The following is a 26,934-nucleotide window of genomic DNA, read 5'->3' as shown; positions in this document are numbered from 1 at the left end:
AATTGCAAAATGTAGCATTACAATAAAAAGTTAAATAAAATAAGAAGTTATTCCATTTGTCAATAATTTCAATTGTAATAAATAAAGTACAAAAATATAATGTGTTGGCATTCTTAAATGTCCTTTCATTGTCCCATCATTTTAATTAATTATAATTGTTTATATATATTATAATATATGTTTATATATATTAATAATCATTAATTGTCATTAAAAAGGACTTTTAGTATAAAAATATAAGTATAAAAGTATTTTAACATAAAATCTGTCGCATATTATTTTCAAAATCATTATCTTTCCTTACATTTGAAATATTTGAAACACGAATTGCTTGAAATTGCTATTATTTGGCTGGAAATTAGTTTTATTTTCAAATATAGCCCAACAATTATTTCCAATAATTACCTTTTATTTTCAGCTCAGTCACGTGACTCACCCCCTGTATCACTTGCATCCCTTCTAATGCGTGGGTGTAAAAATGCGTGCCATCTAACTTTCGCCGATACACCAAACGACTATGATACACAGACATTGGCGGCGCATTAGAGCGGAAAGGAAGGGAGCGTGTCCAATAAAACTTTCCCTTTCCGTTCAGACGAAAGGTATCGGCGTTTATTTGGGTCTGGGTGTCGTCGGCGAACGATCACCGTTTCGTCGTCCCGCCGATAGACGCGTGCAACGATCGGCAAGAAGAAGTTTTACTGCTTCTGAAAAAAAAGAAGAACAATCAATCAGCGATGGAACGGAACAACCATAAAAATCGTGACATGTGTAATTGAAGTAACAGCCGCGCGACGTCGTAAAGATCTAATGTCTCGTAATCCCGTGTGCCATGAACTAAAAGTACCGAAGACGGTAATAAGACTTGCTGAGAGAGCAATAACAATCGGCAATAACAATGTTTATAGCAAAAGTAGAATACAAAATAGTGTGATAAATCTAAGAGAAATTTAACAATGCTGTTGGATTATTATCAACCTGATCAAGATAGCATCTAAAGAAAAATTCAAGTCATCTGGTCCAGTTTTAAAAAAGTTTTAACTGTATAATATACAGGGTGTCCCATTTGAGTTGAGATCGTTAAAAAAATCACGTAGACAGGTGATTAAAAAAAATACAAACTGGTACGTGTTCTTTAGTATTTCGAGAGGCGAGTCAAATGGCAATGCTTGTTTTTTAATGAGTGAGCGCTTTCAAGGTTATTTCAAGGGTATCTTGTTTTTCTTTATCATAAACCGGTATTTTTTATTTCGGAAGCATATTCTACGGGAAAAAATGCACAGCTTTTGCTTGAAGCATTTTTTTGTAATATGATGTTCTTGAATAATAATAATATAATATAATATAGTATAGTATAGTATAATATATAATATAATATAATATAATATATAATATAATATATAATATAATATATAATATAATATATAATATAATATCTTCTTAAATAATAATAAATTCTGGCCAATATATTTATTATTAAACTGCGGATCTTTATGCGAAGTAAATTCTCTCTGCAATTGTTCCAATAAACAAGAATGATTCAGACGTTTTTTTGCTTGTTCAATGATTTGCTCTTCGATCTTCTTAATGCTTTTTTTTACCACCTCCACAATTACAGGCTAATCATTTTCGTCGTAAACGCCGAAAGTCTGCTTATCAGCGTCTCGCGAAGAGATTCTTCTCGTATTTCTTAAATTATAGTCAAATATATATATCTGCGAACAGCATCTGCCGATGGCGCGGTCCGTTGCCCAATGAATTCGCACAATTTGTATGGCCTCCTTCTCGGGAGGCTTTTTTATGTAACTTGTTGCAAAATGTTCGTAGCTGAAATTCTTCGGCGTGGTGTTGCTGAACGTGCACGCGTTACAACTGCCTTTTCCAACGATGCTGTGACGGCGCACGGTGGGCACAACGAACCATTGGAGATATATTGCAACGAAATTATCATCAAAGATATTTAGAAAAATAGTCATTTTTCACTGAACTATTTTCTACTTTCTAAATGTGTATTTCACACACACATATTCATATTCATGTTTCATAATTACATTTATACTATATTTGTATTATATTTCTATTATATATTTACACTACATTTATATTATATTTATATATTATATTATATTTATAATATATTTATACTATATTTATACAATATTTATATTATATTTATACTATATTTATATTATATTTATATACTACATTTATATTATATTTATATTATATTTATACTATATTTATATTATATTTATATTATATTTATATATTATACTTATATTATATTTATATTATATTACATTATAATTCTTCCGACAATAATTAGAATTTTTTAATGCCGCGTCCAAATAAACACTGCCGCGACTATGGCAAGCGACAGGAATACACGCCTACTTTAAAACCGATCGTTAGGTTTCGCAATCGAGACCTAAGATCCTGCTATCGCCTCTCGTGTAATTCTGTTTTACGCGGTGCTGCAAAAAAGTCCTGAGCACACTCTCGTCGAATGCCATGTCCTTGAATTTAAACACCACTGAAACACTATCCCAATCGTAAATTTTGACATAGATGCGCTCACTTATCTGCACCGTGAACGCTGTTTCTATGTACATATATAACTTTCACGAACGGAATTGCGCAATGTTATTTTAAGGATATCCATGCTTTTCAGTTGAATTCTCATTAGCATAAATCGTCGTCCGATATTACGTTAGCATTCTGTACATATGTCATAGTTTCTGATAGAATAAATTTGAAGTAACGAACTTTAGTCTTTCATATTCGTTAGTCTTCCTCTTCACTTTTTGTCGGTGCTAAATTTCATTTGAACAGGGTGAAATCAACCCCCAAAGTTTTCGCACTTTCTGTTCATTTTTTTCTGTACTTTTTTTTCTGTTCTTTTTTTCCAGTTCTTTTTCTTCTATTCTTTTTTTTCTCTGTAATGATAACAGATACGACAAAACTTGCCAGTGATAAATTGCGCAGTTTTTCATGCTCCAGAACCTCGTTACAAAAAGAACTGTTCTGGTCGTTTATTTTTTTAAATAAACAATTTTTCTTCATTTATTCATGGATCTGTAAATAATAGAAACGACTGTAACACAGCGAAAAGCTTTCATTTAGAACGATCTAACGAAATGGCGAACAAAAGAATTTTTTGTGCAAGTATTTCTTACAAATATAGCAATAGATATACGCACCCATTGTTAAAATGTTTATTAGAATTAAATTAAAGCAACTAAATACTACTCCAATAGACTGACAAAATCAACTAGAAATCTTTCTAAAAACATTTGTTTAAGAAAACAGAATAGAAGAACCGAATAGATGAATTTTCTTGACAAAAGAGCGAATACAATTTGGAAAAATATGAAGTCGATTTAATAATGAGCGAATATAATTTGAAGAAAAGACGATTTCCACTTGATAAAATAATTTATATATTATTATTATAATAATATATATTATTAATATATTATACAATAATAATATATATTATAATAATTTATATATTAATTTATATCCACTTAATAAAATAATTTGTTAGAAGTTGAAGCCGCGTGTGCACGCATGTCCTTCGGAAATCCTAGGCTTCGCCACGCGTACGTCCACCTAAGTACGCGTTGTAGCATGATCAGCGTCGTCGGGTGGAAGCAGGAGCGAGGTGGAAAAGTAGGAGAGAGACTCGTTTCTGATACCTTTCTCCAAAGATGTTCGATCGACATCAGTTTCTTTCGTTCGCGTGTAGTATGCGCCGCCGTTGCAGAAGCGGAGCGTGCGGAACGGCCGTGTCCCGCTCCCTTGTTCGTGGCGAAATTTAACTGCACCGATAACGATAGCCGATAAATTATTTTTCTCGGGTTAGCTCGTCGCACGGCTGGCGAACTTAGCCGGACTCGGACTCGCCTCTCTTCGGCAACATAGCGTGTTTCCGCAACTTTCACGGCGAGGCTCGCACGAGGTTCCCAGTGTGTGGCGGCTGCTCCATGACGGTTGCATGTCGCGATCATAGAAATCGTTGTCGATCGTTCGCAGTCTCGTTCGGTTCTAAAACATGGAAAAAATCGTGCGGGTCAGGATCCACCGGAAAGAAGAAGAGAAAGAAGAGTATGTGGCAGGTCAGTGTCGGTTGTGTCTGATTCGCGAACTTTCTAAATACACTGTTTTCAACTTGAGAAACGTTTCATTTTTTTAGTAGATTTCTGTTTGGTACAGGCATGTTGGAAAATCTGTATTTTGCGAGAAGATCCGCGGTCTTGCGATAACGCGCGAAATTGGTGAGAAGAAGAAGACTGTGTAAATAAAATGTAATTAAAAAAAGCTGTTTTGAAAGTGGTGGTAAATACCGGTGACAAGAGATCAGAATTTTATTCGGACCGAAAGGAACGGCTTGAATTTTGTTTTTGGATGATAGGGCATGATCAGAGCATGACTGGAATGGTATTTTTAAATTTTGCTATCGCTTGGAACGTAGAAAAAGAAAAGTAAAGAATAGGAAAATGAGAAATCCTCGTTTTTTAACTTTTTATCTGAGCCTAGGACGAAAATTTAAATAATGTGTTTTGTAGATCTCGGTCGGTTAAGTGCGTTTTAAAAATTTTACTGAAATTAGGTGACTTTTGTATGCGTTGTAAATAATTGAAGGTCGCAAAAATCGCAGTTTCGTCCCGATTTTGGACACTTTCGACCAATAGAAAGAGAGAAACTTGCAGTTTTAACGAACTTTAAACGCTTGTAACTTGACTACGCGTTAAAAATTGTAACAAAATAGTTCAGTCATTGTCTAGCACATCCCTCTATCATCTAATAAACAATACAAATAATTTACTACCAATATAAAATTATATATATATATAATAATATAATATATATAATTATAATATAATATAATATAATAATATAATAATATATATTAATAATTATATATATAATTATTATATTATATTATATTATTATATTATATATATATACAAGTCGCAAGACCCAATTTCACACACGCATAAAATGCGCTCTGTCTTATAAAATAGAGACAGCGTAAATCGGAAAAATCATTTTGGATTCACAGTTGAAATAGCTTCGAGTGCAAAGGGTTGAAAAGGCGCCCGAACATCAATCAGAGTCACCGTATACGTATATAGCTTGCATGCGGCTCCCCTACCAAGGGGTACGCGGCATTCCCCTCATGCGCAGAGTGTCCAAGGGCAAAGTTGTTTAACCCCGGTCGCCGTGGAATCGTCGCGTATTTAGTGCACGATGCGCCGGGCTCGTTTGCCGCAACTATGCCGCAACTGCAGATTCACGGGTCTCAAGGTACTGATAGCGAGAGAATTTTCAAAAAAAATCTTCGAAACTTCGACATTCATTGCACGCGAACGATATCGCGATACGCGCTTCTGTCCCGGTTCAATGCTTCGCAATGCTAATTAATTGAGAAAACTGGCTTCGCAGAAGATTGTTCAATTGCCATCGTTGTTGCAGCGAACGAGCGCTGCGCGGCCTTGGCTACTTAGTCCGTTGTTAATCCGCTGGAGCGACCAATTACTGTGCCTTCGGCTCGTCTTCCAGCATCGTTAACGTTATATCCATCGAACGAGGCAACGTAGCTTCTTTCTTAACTTTCTTGGCTCGGAAATAAACGAGATAACAGACTGGAAAAATATAATATTTATAAGGAGACAAATATAGAGTTAATTGTGCTGGGAAACAAATGCGAGGCAGCGATTTGTGAGTCCGCGATAACCGGCGCCACTGCTCTGATCGAATAACGCGCGATGCGTCGCGTCAATTCGCGAACTGTTTCCCATATAATATTTTATATAATTATAATTATGTTATAATTATAATATAATATTGTATAATATTGTATAATATAATTATAATTATATAAAATATAAACAAATGCGAAAGCACTATTATAATTATATTATAATTATATTATAATATTATAATAAAATATTTTATAGGGAACAATTCGCGAATTGACGCGATGCATTCTACGTTATTCGCTTTGTATGTTCGGTATTCGCATTTGTTTATATTTTTATAATTATATTACAATTATAATTATAATTACCGGAGTCAACCGTAATCATTTTCTAGATTGAAAATTGTGATTCCGGGACTCCGGACGATTTATCGCTTAAAATTCGTAAATAATCCCCTGCTTATCCTTGATGCCGGCGACACTGTTCCGACGGACGAGTGAAAGATGCATCGCTATGAACCCGGATGCCTACTTTTACTTCGAAACGAGCTTGGCAACCGTTGTCCAGTCCTAGCGCGGCTGCCTGAAACGGTCAAGGTCCGATTAAAATCTCGTTTTCCCCGGTCATTTTTATAAGGATGCGGCGACTGGTTCGGCTCCTGGACAAAGCAGAAGAAAAGGACGCCCGACTCGGACGTCCCCCTTCGTAAACCGTGAAGGACACTCGCGTGAAGGTTTCGTAACAGGCTCGAAGCTTTTGCCTCGTAATTCCGCGTCGTCGAAAACGCGGAATTATTCGGTGCAATTCGTGTCGAGCAAACACACGATATATCGTTATATAAAACGCAACAGGAGATGTTCAGACGTCTCTGAGAAATTCAGGTCATCCTATTAAATTGCCTAGAGACGCGCGCAGCGGTTCTCAGAACTCTGAAAAATCCTTTTCGAAACATAACCTCTTCGAAAAAAAAACATTTATATCGTAACGCATTCGAGCGAACCGAATTTCACCGTTCAGCGGAATTCGAATAATACCATTTGCTGCGATAAATTTGAACTTTGCGCTTTTGATCACGTTAATCGACTCACTTGGATTTACTTGGAATTTTTTCGATCGATTATTGGCACTTTGACGCGTTCAAATTGAGAGCATTCGACCGGCTGTTAATAAGGTGGCATCGTCGGCGATCCGTTAACCTCTTGTCTCGCGTTTCTAGGTTATGTCAAGGTTGCGAAAGGTTATAAACGTTCGACTTGGAATTGTTCAACGCGTCAAATGTTCCGCTGATTTCCAAAAAATACTGTATCCCATGCGAATTGAATTTTACTGCGACGGTTCAGAGTAATCGACTCACTTCGATTTTCTGGGACGTTTCCGGGTCGATTCTCGGCGCGGGTTAAATCGAGAACCGGTAAAAAACCGCGGCGTCGATCCGTTAACCTCTTGTTTCGCGTTCCTAAGTTCTAAGCGTGCAGCGGCCAATGAAAGTGCGAATAGAAACGCGCGCGACCTCGACTCACTTTCCTCGGCGGCTCGCGTCCCGCCGCGTTCCAGCTTCGAATGCAGCGCGCGCATGCGCGGCGTGCAGTGTCGAAAAAGGCGATCGGACCAAACACGCCGATGCATTTCGTTGGAATCGAACTGCGACCTGCCCGTGTCGGACGAACGACACACGGTGCTCCCCGGTGAAAGCAAGACGAATCGCTATTTTACGCAACAGCCACGACGATGACATAATGTCCCGATGATCTAACTTTCTACGGTACGTGTCTAGAAACCGAACGCTTCGTAAATAGTTTTTGGCAATCGTGTGTCCGTAAATGTCGAATACGTCGATAGATGCTGTCCGAGAAGATGCCGGCGAGCGTCCTTGGCGAGTGAATGCCAGAAAGAGCAGCGATTTTACAGGATTTCTCCGCGAGCGGTTCATAATGCGTCGTGTTATACAGGGTGTCCAAGATGAAGGGTTTTTCCTTGGCGAAGAACGGTGACCAATGAGAGGCGAGCTCGGCTGGCGCTGGACGGCCGAGCCAATCAGCGAGCGGTACGGGGTTTCGACCGTTCGTTGACTCAGTCGTCTAGGGAGCTCGCCTCTCATTGGTCACTGTTTTTCGTTAATAACTCGTTAACGGTGCCTCGGAGCAAATTTTTGTAAAGGAAGAAGTTGCTTCGAATGACCCGGGGAACCCGCCACTTTCGGATTGCGAGACATTTTTGGGACATCCTGTATATGTTGCCTAGTGGTTGCGCGTTGCGCCAGTTGAGCGTATCTGCAACCGTGAAACGAAGGTTATAATATGTAAGAAAAATGTGCATAGTCAATTCAATAGCCAATGCGTTTTTATCGTTATTTTATGTTGCTGACGCTTTACGCTCAGAACTATTTTTACTGCGAAGAACTTTCATGAATATTTATTATTTTATGAACAAAAATAAGTGAAAACAGCTAATTCACTCAAATTGTCCTTCATGTTTTAGCAACGAGCTAACCTCAAACCATAGTAACGTAACAACAATTGGTTTAAATTATAATATTAATAAAAATTGTCTACGTTAATTGTGCACAATACACGAGCTACGTAAACATTTATCTTCTTTTGCCAATAATCCTAGTAAGTTGATAGTAATGCAACAGTTAATTTAGTCTTTACTGTTGCATTATTATTAATTTTTAGTCTTTAAATGTCCTTAAATGCTTCAATTCTTTTTTAATTGTTTTATATTCGATCTAGACACATGCACACACGTTAACAAACGAATGCGGATGAAAAGAGTTCACCATGTACGGACGTATGCGAGCCAGTCGTCTGAATTCAGTATCACCATAACCTAATAAGGTAGTGGAACCGGTTACTGTGCAGCGACATTTGATTTCTTTTCCGGTATAGTTAACTTACGATAAGACATATTAAATTATTTTACTAAAAAAAATTAACGAAATGAAAGAATACACAAATTATTCGATAAGCAGTAAGTTAATTGTGTCCGGAAACAAGCCAAGGGCATAGCAGTTGGTCACCCCACAGTAATCGACTCCGCTAGCTTATGCGAATGCAAGACATAAGTATGGTAGCTGGCGGAACTTCGTCACTTAGAAAATTTCAAATTACTCAAAATACAACGGCTTTACATTGAAATTATATATATATTTTTTTCTATTTTAGCATTTCAATCTCGTAAGGACTTATATTTACTTAACAATATCGGATATTTGGCTGTTCGGATAATGGAGATTCTGTAGGACACTGCAGTAATTACACAGAAACAAAGCATATATTTATATAATACAATATATATGCATTATATAATAATATAACAATATTATGTATAATATAATATAACAATATTATATAATATAATATAAAATATATAAACAATATAAATATATATATATATATATATAATACAAACAAATATAATTACAAAAATATATATTATATAATTATATTATATTAAATATATATTATACAAAGCATAATTACATGCACGTTCATCTCATTGGTGAAACGTCGCCAACTTTTATAATGCAATTGTGTTATATATATTTTAGTAGTACTTAGTAGTATATTAGATCTGGTTTTCCAGCTGGTACATGACCTCTTTATTTCCTGCGAGACCAGTTCACACCGGTTCAACGATGGCACACACACACAAACTAGTTTCTTTTATATCATATTATAAAAGATATGGAAAATAGAACGTTCGGATATCGGACTACGTTTACGTTTAACGGGGTCTCGCTTAGAGAAGCCTCTACCGTATTCTAATCAAGGAAGATTAGAATGTAATTCACGCCGGATGAATCCGACGACTACGTTTCGCAATCTCTTTTAATAGACACATTGTTAAGAAGAAGCGTACGTGGGAATCGGCATGAAATCTTACATTTTTATCGTACAACTGCAAGTATGCGGAACGGGAGTTTCACGTTATTACAATAGAAGCTATTTTTTACTTTATGTTTTGCGTTATTAAAGTAAAAACTATTTTATCTTATCAAGATATACATATACAAATATGTATGATCTTAGATTATCAAGATATATATATGTATATGTATATTTATTTTCATGATTTGCACTGTCAAAATAAAATACTTATTTCATGCTTCAGCTGTGCGAATTATCAAAATAAAGTATTTTATCTACTGTGACATTTTATGTCCTACTTGATGCACTGTCTCATCATTTCGATTGTGAGGGATCTATTGTTTAGAATAATATTTCATATAATAATATATATAATATAATAATATTATATAATAATATATATAATATATTAATATTAATATTTAAATATACAAATATATTATTACAGTATATATATATATATATATATATATATATATATATATATATATATATATACTGTAAATATTATCCAGCCTGGATACACGGTGTGTTCTGTCACATCTGCTCTACGGAGCATCTGTCAAATTTTCGTATTCGCGTCGCGTCCGCTGCACAGATGTATCCACATTCGATGGCTCTGAATACCAAATGGATTTCGTCGTATCACGCTGTAAAATCACTCGCAAAGCGGTACGTGCTACGTGTACGGGCTTGTTCTACAAATTCCCCCGATCATAATTGCCACCGGGGCTCGCGGCTTCAGATGTTCTGAAAACTCGATGACTCATTTAACTCGTAATTACGGTGTATCGAATCAAAAGTGTTCCACGCGATAATACTACGGTAGAATTATGTTCATACGGATTCTCTGTTCAGCATGATCTTGTTCAATGAATCGAAATTTTCCAAAGGATAAACATTTCAATTATTACACATGTAGAAAGGAGCATATTTAATATATGTAGAATATTATATATATATATATATATATATATATATATATATATATATATATATATATATATAATTAATATATAATATAACATTGTTTTTATCGTTCGTTGTTTTTTGAACAATCGAATTGAAGACAAACGAGAACGAAACTCGTCTGCTGGAAATTTATCGGACGAAAGAAAAAGAAAAGACGGTACCAGCAAGCGAGGCGCGTGTTGTTCTTTTACCCAAACAAGACTCTTTTTTAGATGTTGTCGAAGAGAAACTGCGAACGCTCCTCGAAGACGGGGCAAACACTTTCATGGGCCTGAAGTGGCTTCGGCCGGAATTGCCGGACTTCTTCGACGAGAAGAAGTTCCTCGACGGGCAGCGGATGTTTCACAATAATGTTTTCACGATGATGATCGCCAAACTTTGCGGCCTGTTGTCCCTGTTTGCTGTACCGTCGATCAAGAACGTTTTAGCGTTCACCAAACAGAGCGGCACGCCTTGCGCGTCCTTCCACAGATACGTGTCCACTATTCTACACACGTGGGCCTGGTATGGGAAGAGACCTGAAATTGAGAGACAGTAAGTATGTATGTATGTACATATGTATAGTGAAACGTGTGGACCAGGGATGGACAAACTTTTGATCGCTAAGGGTGACCATTTTTATTGGTAAATTATAGGTCGACGCTTTGGCCACCCCTTGTGCAGATATTACTTATATAATATTATACAGTATTATACAATATTTGTATACAACTTTATACAATATTATACAATATTCTTGTACAATAGTATACAAAATTATACAATATTCTTATACAATATTATACAATATTCTTGTACAATATTATACAATATTTTACAATATTCTTATACAATATTATACAGTACAATATTCTTGTACAATATTGTACAATATTCTACAATATTATATAATATTATACAGTATTATACAATATTCTTGTACAATATTATACAATATGCTTGTACAATATTATATAAAATTATACAATATTTTACAATATTCTTATACAATATTATACAATATTTTATAATATTCTTATACAATATTATACAATATTATTATACAATAGCAGACTATTATACAATAGCCACAGCAGACTGCGAATATTTGTAATAAATAAAAATCGCGTGCGCCAATATACAAGATTATTTAAACGATACTTCCTATATCTTTTCAAAAAAGCTATGTCTTTGGAGCAAAATTTGAAAATACATTGCATTGAAATATAAATAGCAGTAGTTCCACGAGTCCCCTCGCTGGAAAATACGATCCGTTCCAAAATTACCTCTTCTCCTCTTTAATAGCATTCCATTCAAATTACATAGACTTCGCTATTAATAGTAAACAGTGCGTGGCGTATTTCCATTTGTTGTCGCGAGACATTCGATACGTTAACACTCGAACGTCTCGTTTCTTTTCTTTTTCTGACAAAAACGTCTTGAACGAAATTTTTTTGAACACATTCGCGCCGAAAGCGAAGTTAAATTTTGCAACACGACCCGACGAAATATTCTGCGTGACAGAAATACACGGTTCGGGGGATGGGGCGGGAGGGGGGGGGGGGGTCGACGGATCATTGGCATTCGAGGAATCGTTCGACGCCGGTTGCACCGCCGTTATTTTAATCGTTTTATCTTGCGGGATACGCTGCCTCGTTAACGCGTCGCCGAATAAATATTGCTTCGAATCCGGGAAGATCGAAATGATCGTGACTCGCGTTAAATACGTCAATAAAAAAAAAAAGATTCGGGTCGGCAACGATTCACGAGAAAATTGATCATCCTTTTATCGTTCTTCGGGAAACTCTCATTTCTCGGAAATGCGATGATTTTGGGACACCCTGTATATAACACTTTTCTTTTTCTATACATTTTTTGAATCCGGGGCACGGAAATTGGGACAGGCACGGAAACTGGGACGTCCACTCTATACAGTAAATTCTCCCTAATTTTCCTTCGGCTTGTAAACAAAAATGGACGGCTCGTTTTTATGGTTATCGGCGATCGGTAACTATAAAATATAGATAATAATAATTAAAATAAAATAAAAAATAATAATAACAGTTAAATAAAATTAAAAATAATAATAATAATTAAAATAACATTAAAAATAATAATAACTATAAAATATAGATAATAATAATTACAGTAAAATTAAAAATATATTTCTAATTTTTTGCCATGATTCAGTTTACTATATTATTGAAACCTGCTTGGCATTAGCTCATAAAAAGAGCTTGACTCTGAGAAAGAGAAAAAGAGAGAGAGTAAGAGAGAGAGAGAGAGAGAGAAGAAGAAGAAAAATGACTCCATTATTTGCAGGTTCCTCGACTCCCTGAAGATCGTTCGGAAAAAGCACTGCGTGGCTTTTCGTAGAAGCTGCGAGGCGGGGCTGAGCCGTGTCACGCAGCTGGATATGGCGTTGGCTCAGTTCGGTTTCATGGGATTCACCCTTCTGGCCGGTGACTATCTCGGGGTGAACAACAGTTCCGAGGAACTCGAGGGACTGATTCACTTCTGGCGCGTGGTCGGCAGCATGCTCGGAATGGAGGACAAGTTTGTAACGAGAAAAAGTTCATTTTGGTCGTGCGCCGCGACGCGAAACAAACCCCCTTCATTTTCTCCACCTATTTATTATTAGATCGGCGGAAACTTGACGACTAAATCGCATAGTGCTTCGCGAATACGGATATTTTTTATCCACCATTATTTTAGAAACTGAAATTACCGGGAAATTGTTTTCTATCTTTCCAGTAAAATCGACTGCAGGGTGCAGGGCGGTGCAGGGTGGCGCAGGGTGGATTGCCGCATATTACCACTTAAGATTACACGACTATTATTGCTCGTACATTTTAATAAGTATCGTCGAGCCGCATTCGTTGATGTACTAAAAAATATATTGCTCCATTTAAGAAAATCAAGGCGACCTTCGTGTGACCTTTACGCTTGCACTCACGGGAGAACTAATAGCACGAAAATATGCTTCGCTCGATACCGTTCATATTTCCTGCGAAACAGTTTTCGCTACGTGTAATAATAGTCGCGTAAATCGAGGTGGTAATACGCGGCGCCGCGACCCACCCTGTATGTTTGCACGCCCAGCTTCGAATTATGTATCTTCAACGCGACGCGATGTACCGAGAAATCGAATCTTTTCTCAGCTTTATGGGTCTATAGGGAATCTTAATAAAAAAAGAAAACTGTGTCCGACGTGTACACTGATTCGTGCGGTAAAAGTAGCAAATCGCTCTTGGCAGCAGCAATTTCTGTTGTTTCGCGAGAAACCGAACGGATTAATATTCGATATTATTCGAATATTAACCCTTTGCACTCGAGACTATTTAATTCCAAGATAAAGATATTTTTTTTTAATAATATTATATATATATATATAATATAATATTAATTATTCGTATCAAGTGGAAATACTGTAAAATTATATAATTTATAATATATATATATATAATATTATATATATTATGTAATATTATAATATAATATAATATGTAAATATCGAGAAACTAATATCATTTCCTCCACTTGACAGATACAACCTGTGCTCGGGAAGCGTCGAGGAGACCCGCGCCCTTTGCAGACGCGTCCTGGACGACGTGTTCCTGCCGTCTCTTGCCAACGAGAACAAAGATTTCAACGAGATGAGCCGCACCCTGATGAAAGGCCTGTGGCCGATGACCCCGTACATGGACCCGGACGCGTTCATCGCGTTCACCCTGACATTGGCGTCCGCCAGCGCCACCAACAACAATCACTCGTTGAAGATAGGTACGTCGATCGACGTCGCCGTGATCTTGAAATCGAACGGCACCTACGAGACGACGAATTGTACAATATTCTCTCTCTCTCTCTCTCTCTCTCTCTCTCTCTCTCTCTCTCTCTCTCTCTCTCTTGTACAATATTATACAATATTATATAATATTATACAGTATATATTGTACAATATTCTTGTACAATATTATACAATATTATATAATATTATACAGTATATATTGTACAATATTCTTGTACAATATTATACAATATTACACATATTGTATATTATATATTATACAATATTATATAATATTATACAATATTATACAATATATCCTTGTACAATATTCTTCTACAAGAATTCTTTTTCAGACACGTCGCACCTGTCCCGCTACGGCAGATTCGTCCTGCATCTTCAGACGATGGTGCACAAGTACCTGCTGCCGACCACGCACTGGTGGTCCTCGTTCTTCAGGGCGTACTTCAACGGTCAGATGCGGTTGACCATGTACCTGATCGAAAACCTGCCGTTCCTGGCGTTCTGGACCTACGGCATCAAGAATTCCTACGTGAACATCTTCAAGTACCGAGTGATTTGAACTGGCCGTTACGCGACGCGTCTTACCCCGTTATATTTTATGGAAACGCGTTACGTTTCTCTTCTTACGTTCGTCGTGTTAACGCGCGAAACGCTCGCGCAAACACGCCGGTTCATTCCGGTGTTCCGAATAGGCGGGATTGCCGCGCGAAGCGAAAGGGAAAGAAAGAACGTGAGAACTGTTCGGTTGACACGGTGATTTAGCACGTTCTTACCTGTTGATAGTATCGCGGCGCAGACGGGGATGCTTGATTTACCGGCTAATGCTCCGCTGTTAGTACCTGCGCACCCGGTGATTCATCAGGACTGTTTAGCCATTAAGTTCTTTGTACGTTATTAAGCTCGTAGAAAGGTTAGGAGTCGACGAGAAGAACGTTTGAACCCTCTGCTAGGCGCACGTGTATTTATTTGCGGGCGAAACCGCCTGGACTGAAGTAGCCGAGCCTTGTTCTATCGTATCTTGTGGTATTTTAGTTCGGCGATATGCATTTTAGAATATAACGCGCCTAACAGATGGTTAATAAAGTGTATAAATGGAACTTCTGTTGAGTCGAGAAAGGTGAAAGTTGCATTGTTCTAGTACAGACCTAGGGAACATGTCCGCCGTCGCTTCCACTCGGCGGCAGTCGGTTCCCCCACCACGTTCACCGTCGCGTGCGTGAGCGAGGCGTAGGCGTGGTGGGGGAAGCCTGAATGTTATATTATAAAATTATTATTATTATTATTGTTGTTATGTATTGTTATATATAATACCAATAACGTATTTTCCGTTTTGTTCGATTACATTTTGCCATTTTTTTTCGGGCAATTTCGCGATACCGCGTTCAGGGAGAACCTCTTCTCTTTTTCGGACAGAAAACTGTTCCGAGAACAATTTCACATCGTTGTCAATAGGTTTAAACATTTAACGCAGCCGAGCTCGCCTCTTATTGGTCAGTGTTTTTTCGTTAATAACTCGTGAACGAAGCCTCGGAGAAAATTTTCGAAAAGGAAAAAGTTGCTTCAAATCGCCTCAGGAACCTCCCGTTTCCAGATTTCGAGACATTTTCGTGACACCATGTATATGTATACAGACACGTGTGATCCCAAGTTTCGAATAATCCTGTAACCGTTCTTTTAATCGTCTTGTGTAAATATTAGTGCAAAGTAAGATCGACGATCGAGCGTGTAATTGTTGCTTAAACGCGCATCTCTCGTGTAGCCGTTATCGTGATAATAAATTATTGTCTGTATACACGTTCCGTCCTCCGATCGAAGAAACTCCAGTGAAATTGGTTCCGGTGGAAAGACAACGACCCATCGTCGACGCGTTGTTCACGCCGTTCCTCAAACAGAACCTCGAAACCGCGAGGGAACATTAAATCTCACAAGAGGCTGCCTTATCTCCCGCAACATGGCGTCTGGTGAGTGTCCCGTCGACAGAGAAATCCGGAGGATCCGTCGAATGAGAATCGTAAAACTGTTCTCGAGCTCTTCGCCGCGGTTCAACTTGGACAGGTTGTTTATATCGTTCACGAGTGGTGCCGGGCTTCTTTGCGAGCTTGAAGATTGTCGGAGTCAAATTATTTCCAGAACCTATACAATTACCTATACAAAATACATTTACATATATACATATATATTATTATAGATAGATATATAGATTATATTATAGATTATTATTATCTATATATGTATATATGTAAATGTAAACCTATAACATATGTAAACATTTCTCTTACCCTCACCCCCATTATTAATCTTACCCTTTAAATTTTATTTTATTATTCGGTCTTTGACTGATAAATGGAATGCTGTATCTTTTATGCCAAAATATGGAAGAATGTCGAATTCTGGGCTAACCGGTAATTTTGCTTTATTTTTATTTTTCATCCATTTTTCAATTATCACAGATTTACGCAGATCAGCGAGAAGCGAAGAAAATTTCCAAGAAATAAAGCGAAATTACACGTTAATTATTTCTAGTTATTTTTAGCCTTAGAGTCGATAAATTATCGATACTGTTTTTACTCAGAATTCGACATTTTGCCACATTTTGCTCAAAAAAAATATAGTATTCCATTTAAAAAAAAAGAAACAAAATTGACCTTCGAATCTCCGAAAGGAAGCTCCCATTTCTCATATTTTTTGTTTACCCGGGCGTACACAAACATACACACATACATACATACATAACCTCAACGCCGTCAGTTTATGTTCTTACGAACGCCACTTAGAAGGAGATCAACGGGATGATACGCGAAAGATGTTCGCGCGCCAAAGCGGATTACATGGAGACGCGTAAACCTCCGCGGAGATTGGCGCAGTGATTAACCGTTTAGAATATTCATTGTTATTGCGCGTTTCGAGTCATTCAAATTCAAAGAGATCCGATCCGGCGCACGCGAACGTTCGCAATACTAATTAAAAGATCACCGTTAATCGAATCATAGCTCGGCATCTCGGGCCGAGTCGAACGACCGTCGGCGAAACTTTGCATACGGAGTCGATTGACCTTGGACTCGAGAGAGATCGACATCGCGACATCCCGATAAACACGGGTGGAACAGATGCAAACGCGTACAGTTGTTGACAGACGTCGGAAACTCCGCGCGGCCACGTGAACGACGTTCGAACAATCTACAGGGTCTCCCAAAAATGTCTCGGATCGAGACGAACCCGAAACGGCGGGTTCCTCGGATCATTCGAAGCAACTTCTTCCTTTGCGAAAATGTTCTCCGAGGCACCGTTAACGAGTTATCGACGAAAGAACAGCGACCAATAAGAATCGAGTACGGCTGACGCGAGGCGGCCCGGCCAACAGGCGCGCGAAGCCTGGTTCCGCTCGTTGGCTCGGTCGCCTCGCGCCAGCCGAGCTCGCCTCTCATTGGTCACTGTTTTTCGTTGATAACTCGTTAACGGTGCCTCGAAGAAAAATGTTGTAAAGGAAAAAGTTGCTTCAAACGACCTGAGGAACCCGCCACTTTCAGATTGCGAGATATTTTTGGGACACCCTGTAGATCGTTGAGTCTTTTTACAGTTCCGCGAGGGAACTGTTCGTAGAGTTGCGCGTAGAAAGCTCGGGAGCCTCGCGCACCTCAATTACGGTCGCAAGGTAACAATGTAATTGCGCCTCGGCCTCGGGCAAACATGTTTTTCCGTCATTTTCGACTTCCGGTCGAAATTATTCTCAACGGCCGCGCATCACGGTTGAAACAACGACGATGCTTCGACAGAAATCCCTTCCCCCCCTCTCTCCTCGCTAATTGCTAAATTGCGCAGCAGTTCGTTATTTGCGAATAGCGAAATCTAGCGAGAAATGATGTAACTGTTTCACAATATTCCGTAACGCGAAAATTATCGATAAAAGAGAGATACGGTTCGATGAGGAAATTACTTTAACAAGCGTGGAATAGATGTACCGATTATCGGGCTGCGGATCCTTGCGCGAAGTAAATATTGTTTACCGCAAATCAATTTAAGCAGGACTCGGAATTGACCAGCAAGCATCGCAAGGATCGCGGGCACTACGCCTTCCGACTAACGTCACGCGTCTGGCTGCCCGGTGACAGCTAACGCGCACGCGCACACGCATGCGCAAATATCTAGCAACAGGCATACGCGCGTGAGACGCTCCGCACAGAAAATGGCGACCACGGGGGAGCGAGACGCGCGACGGGAGCCGGCAGGCGAAACCCTCGCGATCCAAATGTTGCGTGCAGGTTAATTCCGAGCCCCGAACTGAGAAGTAATTTTTATTTCGCATAAAAATCCACGGCCCACTTGCGAACAGATAGAGACCAGAATTTTAGATCTCGAATCTCAATTGACCCGAATTTTGTGATTTCCAAGATGGCCGCTCGGAAGACATTTTTAGGTAAAACGGCCGATAATCGAAGACGTGATCAACTGGAAGCGGGAATTATCTGTTGAATGTCGTGGAACGAGAGCAAGCGGAGCAACGTGGTATTCAATAGAAACGAAAGGTCGCCATGCAATTGCGGTTGGGAGGTGAGATTCGGTTATGGTGTGGCAGTCACCTTGGCCATCTTCGAAGCTAAACGATTCTTCATGTTGATCCTGGAGATATTTGCCGAATGGCAGATCATTCGGTTCGCGGGCGGTTTGCAACCGGTCGTGTTCACTTTGGTAAATGTCAGCGTGGGTCTGCCGACTGCTTTGATCACTGTTCGCAGTATACGCGAGTAAGTTATTATTTACAATATTTATTTAACAATTCGCGTTTGCTTCTGTCCACTCGTTTTACCATAACTAGGCTGTGGGTCGTTAGTGCGAAACGAGAATTGTCCGCATCGACTGTACAAAAGTCGAGGTTATGTCATGGTTAAGTCGAGATTAAATAAAAATCGATGCACTTCTTCTTGATTCAATGGTTCAAATAAATTCAGAACAGTGCAACGAGATTTTTAGTGGTTTCTAATTAGTTTATGCTCAAAACATTAATTCTAATTTAATATAATGAATATAATAATAATTATATATAATATAACAATATATAATAATATTATATATAATATAATAATATATAGTAATTATAATCTAATGAATATAAGAATTCGCATAAACATTCGCAGTGTAATTATACAGGGTGTCCCAAAAATGTCTCGCAATCCGAAAGTGACGGGTTCCTCGGGTGATTCGAAGCAACTTTCTCCTTTACAACAATTTTTTCCGAGGCACCGTTAACGAGTTATCAACGAAAAGCAGTGACCAATGAGAGGCGAGCTCGGCCGGCGCGAGGCGACCGAGCCAACGTGCGGAACTGGGCTTCGCGCGCCGGTTGGCCGGGCTGCCTCGCGTCAGCCGTACTCGATTCTTATTGGTCGCTGTTTTTTCGTTGATAACTCGTTAACGGCGCCTCGGAGAACATTTTCGTAAAGGAAAAAGTTGCTTCGAATCACCCGAGGAACCCGTCACTTTCGGATTGCGAGACACATTTTTGGGACACCCTGTATGTAACACCGATATGAACGGTGCAGCGGTCACTCACGTCGGGTTCCGTCGATTGTTTAGCCGGAAGGTGCCACGCTGCTGCGCGGAGACGAGGCGGTCCCTGAAGTGCTTGCTGATCGCTATCGCGATCTGCGCGATATTGAATGCGGCCACTTTAGTATCCATCGGATATCACATTAGCGTCAGGCAGGAGTCGTTGATCGATATTTTCAACAATTCGATGCGGCTGTACGTGAGCACGGCGTCGTACAAGTACGCGATCGACGAGATACAGTTCATCTTCCAGTGCTGCGGCCACACATCCTACGCGGACTGGTTCCAATTTGACTGGCAGGTGAATCCAGGGTAACTCGCAACACTGGTATAAAACGCGCGACAATGGAGAAAAAACGCAGTTTCGTCCGGACGCACGGCGACGTCCGGCGAAGCGCGGCAATAATAAGAATGGATATTAATATATATATATATATATTAATATCCATTCTTATTATTTTCAAATGCCATAAAGACACAAAGATCCGCATTCTAATTACAATAAAACTGGCGAGTGGTCTGAATACATTCTCCCTTGTTATTTTTATAAAGTAACAAACGTCGGTTAGGCACTTAGTATAGAAAATCAAGCAGTTCGAATCGTTGAAACTTTCGATTCCATTCCGGGAACATTGCGGCCAATATTTTTCGTGAAATAATTTCATTGATTAATATCGTTCTATCAGGGCGTAGACTACGCGTCTCGGGAGGAAATGGCGGCGCAAAGTAGGATATCCGACGAGGAATACAGAGACCGCGGTGTCCCTTTCAGCTGTTGCGACCTACGTGCCATGTTGCCGTGCGAGCACACCGAGATCCAAGGGAACGACGTGAAAACGATCAACACGAACGGCTGCGCCCAAGTGATGAGCCCTGTCCTACTTAGAATCGTCATCGTCGCTTACGTTATGACGAGCACGTTAGTCATCATTCAAATCTTCTTAGCCTTCTTAATTTCGAAGGTGAACGATCAATTGCTACATTCGATTAATATTTCTCTCTCCGATAAGATAAACCACTATATATAATAATATAATAAATATATTATTACAATTATAATAATATAATAAATATATTATTATAAATATAATAATATAATAAATATATTATTATAAATATATAATACAATAAATTCTCCCCAATTGTCCTCCGGCTTTTAAACTAAAATGGACAATTTGGGAAGAGGAGATACGGTCACAGTTATTTCTCCCTAATTCGCGCTCAGACTGCGCACAAGAATGGACAATTTGGGAAGGGGAGATACGATATTTTATAGTTAATTGATAATTTTTGTTTAAAAGCCGATGGACAATTGGGGAGAATTTATTATACACGACTAGATCTTTGTAAACAATTTGTTAGAGCCTCGATTATCCGGTCCTTCAAAAAATTCCCTATTATCTAGTTCTAGTTAGCAAAAAGTAATTTTGTTTCTCAAAAAAAAAATTTGTTTTACTGGGATCTTTGAATCATACACATCAAACAAAAAAATCCAATATAAGTGCCAATATAATTATCATAAAAAAATTTCAGAGCAAGAAAACTATTTCGGTCCATTATATTTTCGTGACTTCAATTTAATTTAATGGAATAATTAAATAATTAACATTTAATTATATTTATATATTATATCATATTTAATTGAATAATTAATATTTAATTATATTTATATATTATATTATATATTTAATTGAATAATTAATTTATTTAGGGGTTTAATTCCATTGTATTGATACAAAATATTTCCCAACAAACAAAATAAAAGAGGAAGAAACACACACATAAAATATATCTACAAAAAAGCTAAATAACTCATAAAATCGTATAAAAATATACAAAAATAGTAAAAAATGATTTCCCGTCGTTGCAGATCATACGCAGACTGTTGTGCGGAACGTGTCGCCTGTATCAGCCCCCGGAGGCCTTCGCGAACGACTCGAGCAGCGTATCGCTGGACAGCACAAGGTAACCGAGCCGTGTTCCCGCAAACAAATCCATTTGGAACGCGGCGCTCCACCAGAACGGTGCCCCATAAATCGTGGCGGCAGCTCCAATTAAAATCGCGTTACAAGCGTAAAAAAAGGTCGCGCATAATCGGCGTCGGGTCGCCGAGTTCCCCCGATCGTCGGCGGTTTTCTTTGCGGCGACTGGCGTCGCGCACCCTCGAAACAAAAACGAAAAAAAAAAACAAACACTCTGGTCGACGCGCGATTGATCGACGACCGCTATTCTGAATTCAGTTCGGAAACGGATGGACGTTACACGAGTACATCCCCGTCGAACGTGGACCGTCGGACGCCGCTGGAAACAAAGAAGAAGCCTGATAAAAGTCGCAAGAGGAAGATAAAACGGGCGACGCCGTCGTCGTCGTCGTCGTCGACGAGACGCGTCCAGGCTAAAAATAAGGCGCGAGAAGAAGCCGAGGCGAGTTCCTCGGCGACGGAATCCTCCTCGCCGGTGAACAAACCACCCTCCTCCGGTCGGACACGCGGCATCATCCTTGGAGCGGCGAAGATCCGGCCGAGCACCCACGAGGAGCACACGATACGCAAGAAACTTATTTTGACCGGGCCGGGGAAGGAATAAGGAGGCACCGGGACGCGAAAGAAAATCAAACAGAGCGATCCGGCCTCGTTCGCCATCCTCTGGTTCCTATCGTTGCAAATCATCCCGCATCGGGGATGAGACGTTCCGCGATCGTTTACCGGAAATTTATTGCCGGCTAAAAAAAGAATGCAGCCGGGCAGCCGTAAGCGAGAGCGAGAGAGAGAGAGAGAGAGAAACGGTCGTGTCCGCTTCCACGAGGAACAGCTGGCGAGCACGACGCCGGATTACCAACCGAAAACAGGTGTACCCTGTACAAACCTGTCACGGTTATCGCGAAAAGGAAGGTTTACCACGGCCGCGCGTTCGCGGGAATCCGCGCGAAATCGATCGGGCAACGCTGTTTCAACGCTTCGACCGACGGCCGTGGTGATACTTCAGCGTAGAGTTCGATGTCACCGAAGAAATTGCTGTTTCCTTCGGATGTTTCGTTGATTAGTTATTACAATTGCTAACTGCGATATCGATGCTGTAATAATAATACGGATAATCGCGTGTAGAATGTTTCAACAATCGTGATTTTGTGCGAGAATATCGTCCGAAGGAATCGCCGTCCTTCTGCGAGACTGCAGTCTAAACAACTGGAACGTATACTCGTAAATTGTCAAGCGTCTGTAAATAAATTGTCAATGTTTCGACAAGTACACGCTTCGATGGAACAATTTACAAACGTAGAAATAAAGAAAGATTAACTCCGGGACGCTTGAGTTTTTGAAGATTTGTTATTTTTTATTTTGTACAAGTGCTATGTTATATTGTCCGCTCTAGATATACAGAGCGTCCCAAAATTATGTCAATTCCGGAAAACAAGAGGTTCCCGAGGTAATTTGAAGTAACTTTCTCCTTTACGAAAATTCTCTCCGACGCGTCGTTTGCGAGTTATTGACGAAAAACGCGGACCAATCGGAGGCGAGCTTGGTCCACGCGAGGCGGTCGAGCTAGTAGGCGGAGCTAGCGCTCGTTGGCTCGGCCGCCCAGCGCGACGCAAGCTCGCCACTCATTGGTCACTGTTTTTCGTTAATAACTCGTTAACGGTGCCTCGGAGAACATTTTTGTAAAGGAAGAAGTTGCTTCAAATGATCTCGGGAATCCCTAATTTCCCGCAAGTAAGATAATTTTAAGAAATTATTATGTATTTATACAATAATCTTGAATAGTTCATATAGATATTATTATACAATAAAAAATGTATAAAAGAATACATCGTTAGAACAAAAATACGCATACTTAATGCGAGAAAAGGTTCGAGTATTTTTTTAAACTTCGACAAAATTATATTATATATATATATATATATATATATATATATATATATATATATATATAATTATATTATATTATATATAAAAATATATAATATATATATTGTTTATATTGACATTTGGCAAAATTAAAGGTCGGCAAACTGCGAATCTGCTAAAGCTTCCGTAAGTCCAAGTTAAACAGGCTCGGGAACCGCGGATCAACACGTATCACCTGTGTGTGCGTTGGCACGCGCACACATGCGACGGTCGAAGGTATTAAATATGCGTGTAGTTACAATGGAAAACTACCATTACAACGAAACGATACATTCGATATCCGGATCGGGGCGACGACAGACGCGGACTACGCTCCGCTCGCGATAGCGGCGAAATACTAATTGCAATGATTAGAGGTGAGCCGCGAGATCGAGGGGGGCCCGCGAATGGTGGGGGGATCGTCGAATCTTGGCGTTAGCGATTCAAGATCGGCCACGGTTGGAACAGTACGATACGAGACATCGTGCGAACCGAGTGGCTGGACTCGAAAATCCCGCGGCAGCTACACTGCAGTGTTTACGTTTCGCTTTTGCTCGTAGATGCAGGTTTGTAAAGTCCTTAGCCTTACGCGAAGTCTGTAGGATTTTTCCCATTTTTTGTCTTTTTTTTACCAGATAGAATTTTTAATTTTAAATTACTTTAAAATTACTCGGCGGTTCACGAAGAACCGATCTTGTTATTTTCGACGAAAAGAAATAAAACTTCCGAGAATGATCGATGAAAGTCGATCACGTTAATACGAATTTCCGGTTTCACAAGATACAGATCAATCTCGCATTTTCCCAAGAATAAAACGATTCGTAATTTCTCGAATAGATTGCGAACTGTTCGCTTGTCTAATCTGCCGGTTGTCGCAACGTTAATATTATATATAATATTATATATTATATATAATATATTATATATTATATAATATATATTGTTATATATAATATTTCAAAGTTACACGCTTGAAAGAAATTCGCATAATATCTAGACAAACGCTATAGATTCTTTAACCTAAATCCTCCGGTTTAGATTGTCATATATATATATATTTTATAATGCTTCGTTCTCGCCTTTCTGGAATTCCGACGGCGTTGCTTTATGAGAGATATATATATATATTATAACTTTATAGTGTAAATAATATTAGCCATGCATTCTAATAAAAGTAGCAGACGCTGGAAAAAGTTGATTTCCATTCGCGCCGTGAGAGCGCGCGAACCTGCGAGTTCGGGCATCGTGAGCGTTCGTCGCCGGCTCGGCCGTGTTCGGCGTAGTTCGTGCCGGCTCGGCCACGGTCGACCTCGCAGGCGCGCGTTCGCTCGGTTCACGAGCCGCCGCCGGCCTCTCAGTCAGCAAATAACCTCGCGTCGGTGCGGATCACAACGGTCTCGGCTAGAATTCCTTTTTTTTTTCTCCTGTGAATAGTTGGTCCTCCGCCACTCCGTCGTCAGCATAGCATGTGCCCACCAGTTCACAGCCGCGTACACGTTTACCAGCCGCATTACCAGGCCCACAATAAACTCGTCTCGTACGGCTACCGTTAGGGTCGGTCGCCGGGTGACACTGTGTGTGCTTGTAACCATTTGTTTTTTTTCCGCGTGGAAAGCCCTTCTCGCTCGGTGTCGCGCGCGACGGAGCAGCAGCAGCAGGCTGTCTTAACTCGCAGGGAATAAAGTCTCGACGGAGCGAAGTGCGAAGTGGTAGTATGATTTTTTCTTGGATATTCCAGTGAGATTGTTCCGGGATCGCCTCGTATCGGGTGGGCGAATTCGCACGTGGATGTAATAGTGTTTGACGCGCGTCGCAACGCCGAGCCACCACGTTACTTTCCGACCCGATATATATATATATATATCAGTGGCGATCGGACGAAGGAGGTAACGGCGACGCAACAAGCTTCTCCCGGACGAAAAAAAGAATCGAGTGAACGGAACGGGGAAAGATCGGGGACAAGATACGAAATTGCGAGAGCGGGCCGAGAGAGCGACCGAGAGAGAACCGCGCGCCGGGCTGCGCTTTAAAGAGGGAAAAAGACGCGACGGAAATCTTCATTTCGAGACGAGCAAAACCAGCCGGGGGAGCAAGATGAGCTGTTGCACGAGCGCGCCGATCGTAACCCAAACTTGCGAGACACTGCTGAGCAAGTGCGAGATACCGATCATCGACCTCGCTCACATGGGTAAGTGTATGCATTGTGTGTCGCTTTTCATTCTTTTCCTTTTTTTTTCTCGCTTCGTTTAACGGTCGCGCATGCGCCGATCGTTTGCCGCTATATATAGTATTACTATATATTATTATTACTATATATATATTACTATAATACTATATAATACTATAATATTCTATAATATATAATACTATTTATTATATAGTATTATATATTATAGTATTTATTATAGTATTTCGAACGCGTGCAAAAACACGATCGCGAATCGACGGAAAATCGATCTTGCGAAATTTTCGTTGCGACAGCGCAACGGCGCTCGCGCACGAATCCGAACTGCGCTCTCGTATAATACATACATACGTACGTACGCACACGTGGTGACGCTGCTGAAGCACACGACACACGCACGTACTACTCTTGACGACGCTTGAATGGCTCTCGATACGCGACGACGACTCCACGCACGCACAAAAGTTCATGGTTATGTTACAATCGAGTCGCGTCGATCGGGTTCAGCGGGAAAGAAACAAAAAAAAAGAAACGAGTTTAAAATAACGAAGCAATAAAGAGACATATGCTCCGCTCGCTCGCTCTGTGCTCTATGTATATAAGTCGAACGGGTTTTTGTAACTGTTAAATGCCAACACACACAGGATTTGAAATCGTGAACTCTGGCTTTTAATCGAAACGGCGCGGCGTTAGTGAATTATAGTAGCGGCGCTTTCTAAATATACGTGTGTACTACGCCGGGGGATCAAAAACCGTTGCCCTTTTGCCGCGTATTTTTAGCTGCTTGGTTAGTTATCGGCTGGCAAATGAATCGACGAATTTGGGAGGAATTTATTTTCATTTTTCGTCGACCACGAGCTGAAAGTCTGAAAACTTTCTCTCTGAACATTAAGTATCTATTTATCGATGCTTTTTTAGTCCGAAATATACAGAATATATATAGTATAGTATATAGTATATACATTATATGTATATATATATATAT

General features: G+C 39.6%; 3 protein-coding genes and 1 long non-coding RNA gene across 11 annotated transcripts in view; 3 read left to right on the top strand and 1 right to left on the bottom strand.

Annotated features, from left to right (window-relative positions):
• Positions 1-1,182: 1,182 nt before the first annotated feature.
• On the bottom strand, positions 1,183-6,219 carry LOC117221205 (uncharacterized). The gene is made up of 4 exons (XR_013034924.1): positions 6,074-6,219; positions 5,507-5,648; positions 3,699-4,047; positions 1,183-3,075 (listed from the first exon to the last, which is right to left on the bottom strand). It is a non-coding gene; the product is annotated as an uncharacterized LOC117221205 (long non-coding RNA).
• LOC117221202 (uncharacterized) lies at positions 3,978-15,677 on the top strand. 6 transcript variants are annotated; one of them, XM_076526806.1, is made up of 8 exons: positions 6,784-8,317; positions 8,438-8,542; positions 8,870-8,955; positions 9,291-9,611; positions 10,759-11,080; positions 12,848-13,085; positions 14,073-14,308; positions 14,669-15,677. In XM_076526806.1, the coding sequence occupies exons 5-8, from the start codon at positions 10,812-10,814 to the stop codon at positions 15,096-15,098; spliced, it is 1,173 nt and encodes a 390-aa protein (XP_076382921.1). In that variant the 5' UTR covers positions 6,784-8,317; positions 8,438-8,542; positions 8,870-8,955; positions 9,291-9,611; positions 10,759-10,811; the 3' UTR covers positions 15,099-15,677. The 6 variants fall into 6 exon arrangements, with proteins under 6 accessions (XP_076382917.1, XP_033327845.1, XP_076382918.1 ...); XM_076526805.1 differs by having other exon boundaries at positions 6,784-7,467; positions 7,545-8,955; XM_076526803.1 differs by lacking the exons at positions 6,784-8,317; positions 8,438-8,542; positions 8,870-8,955; positions 9,291-9,611 and adding exons at positions 3,982-4,118; positions 5,066-5,310.
• Positions 15,678-16,159: 482 nt separating this feature from the next.
• Positions 16,160-23,184, top strand: LOC117221206 (uncharacterized). 3 transcript variants are annotated; one of them, XM_033471957.2, is made up of 6 exons: positions 16,160-16,297; positions 18,726-19,078; positions 19,908-20,181; positions 20,567-20,842; positions 21,751-21,845; positions 22,121-23,184. In XM_033471957.2, the coding sequence occupies exons 2-6, from the start codon at positions 18,807-18,809 to the stop codon at positions 22,464-22,466; spliced, it is 1,263 nt and encodes a 420-aa protein (XP_033327848.2). In that variant the 5' UTR covers positions 16,160-16,297; positions 18,726-18,806; the 3' UTR covers positions 22,467-23,184. The 3 variants fall into 3 exon arrangements, with proteins under 3 accessions (XP_033327848.2, XP_033327849.2, XP_076382922.1); XM_033471958.2 differs by having other exon boundaries at positions 16,272-18,621; XM_076526807.1 differs by having other exon boundaries at positions 16,272-19,078; positions 20,567-20,799; positions 21,751-22,263.
• Positions 23,185-24,192: 1,008 nt separating this feature from the next.
• The window catches only part of LOC117221156 (uncharacterized), a 37,900-nt gene continuing 35,158 nt past the window's right edge, over positions 24,193-26,934 (top strand). Inside the window, exons 1-2 of the mRNA XM_033471872.2 lie at positions 24,193-24,330; positions 25,503-25,952. Coding sequence (XP_033327763.1) covers positions 25,859-25,952 — 94 coding nt within the window. The 5' untranslated portion in view covers positions 24,193-24,330; positions 25,503-25,858. The remainder of the gene's footprint in view (positions 24,331-25,502; positions 25,953-26,934) is intronic.

This window comes from Megalopta genalis, chromosome 16, assembly GCF_051020955.1.
Source record: "Megalopta genalis isolate 19385.01 chromosome 16, iyMegGena1_principal, whole genome shotgun sequence".
NCBI classification, from domain to species: Eukaryota; Metazoa; Arthropoda; class Insecta; order Hymenoptera; family Halictidae; genus Megalopta; species Megalopta genalis.
This window is presented reverse-complemented; position numbering and strand designations above follow the sequence as displayed.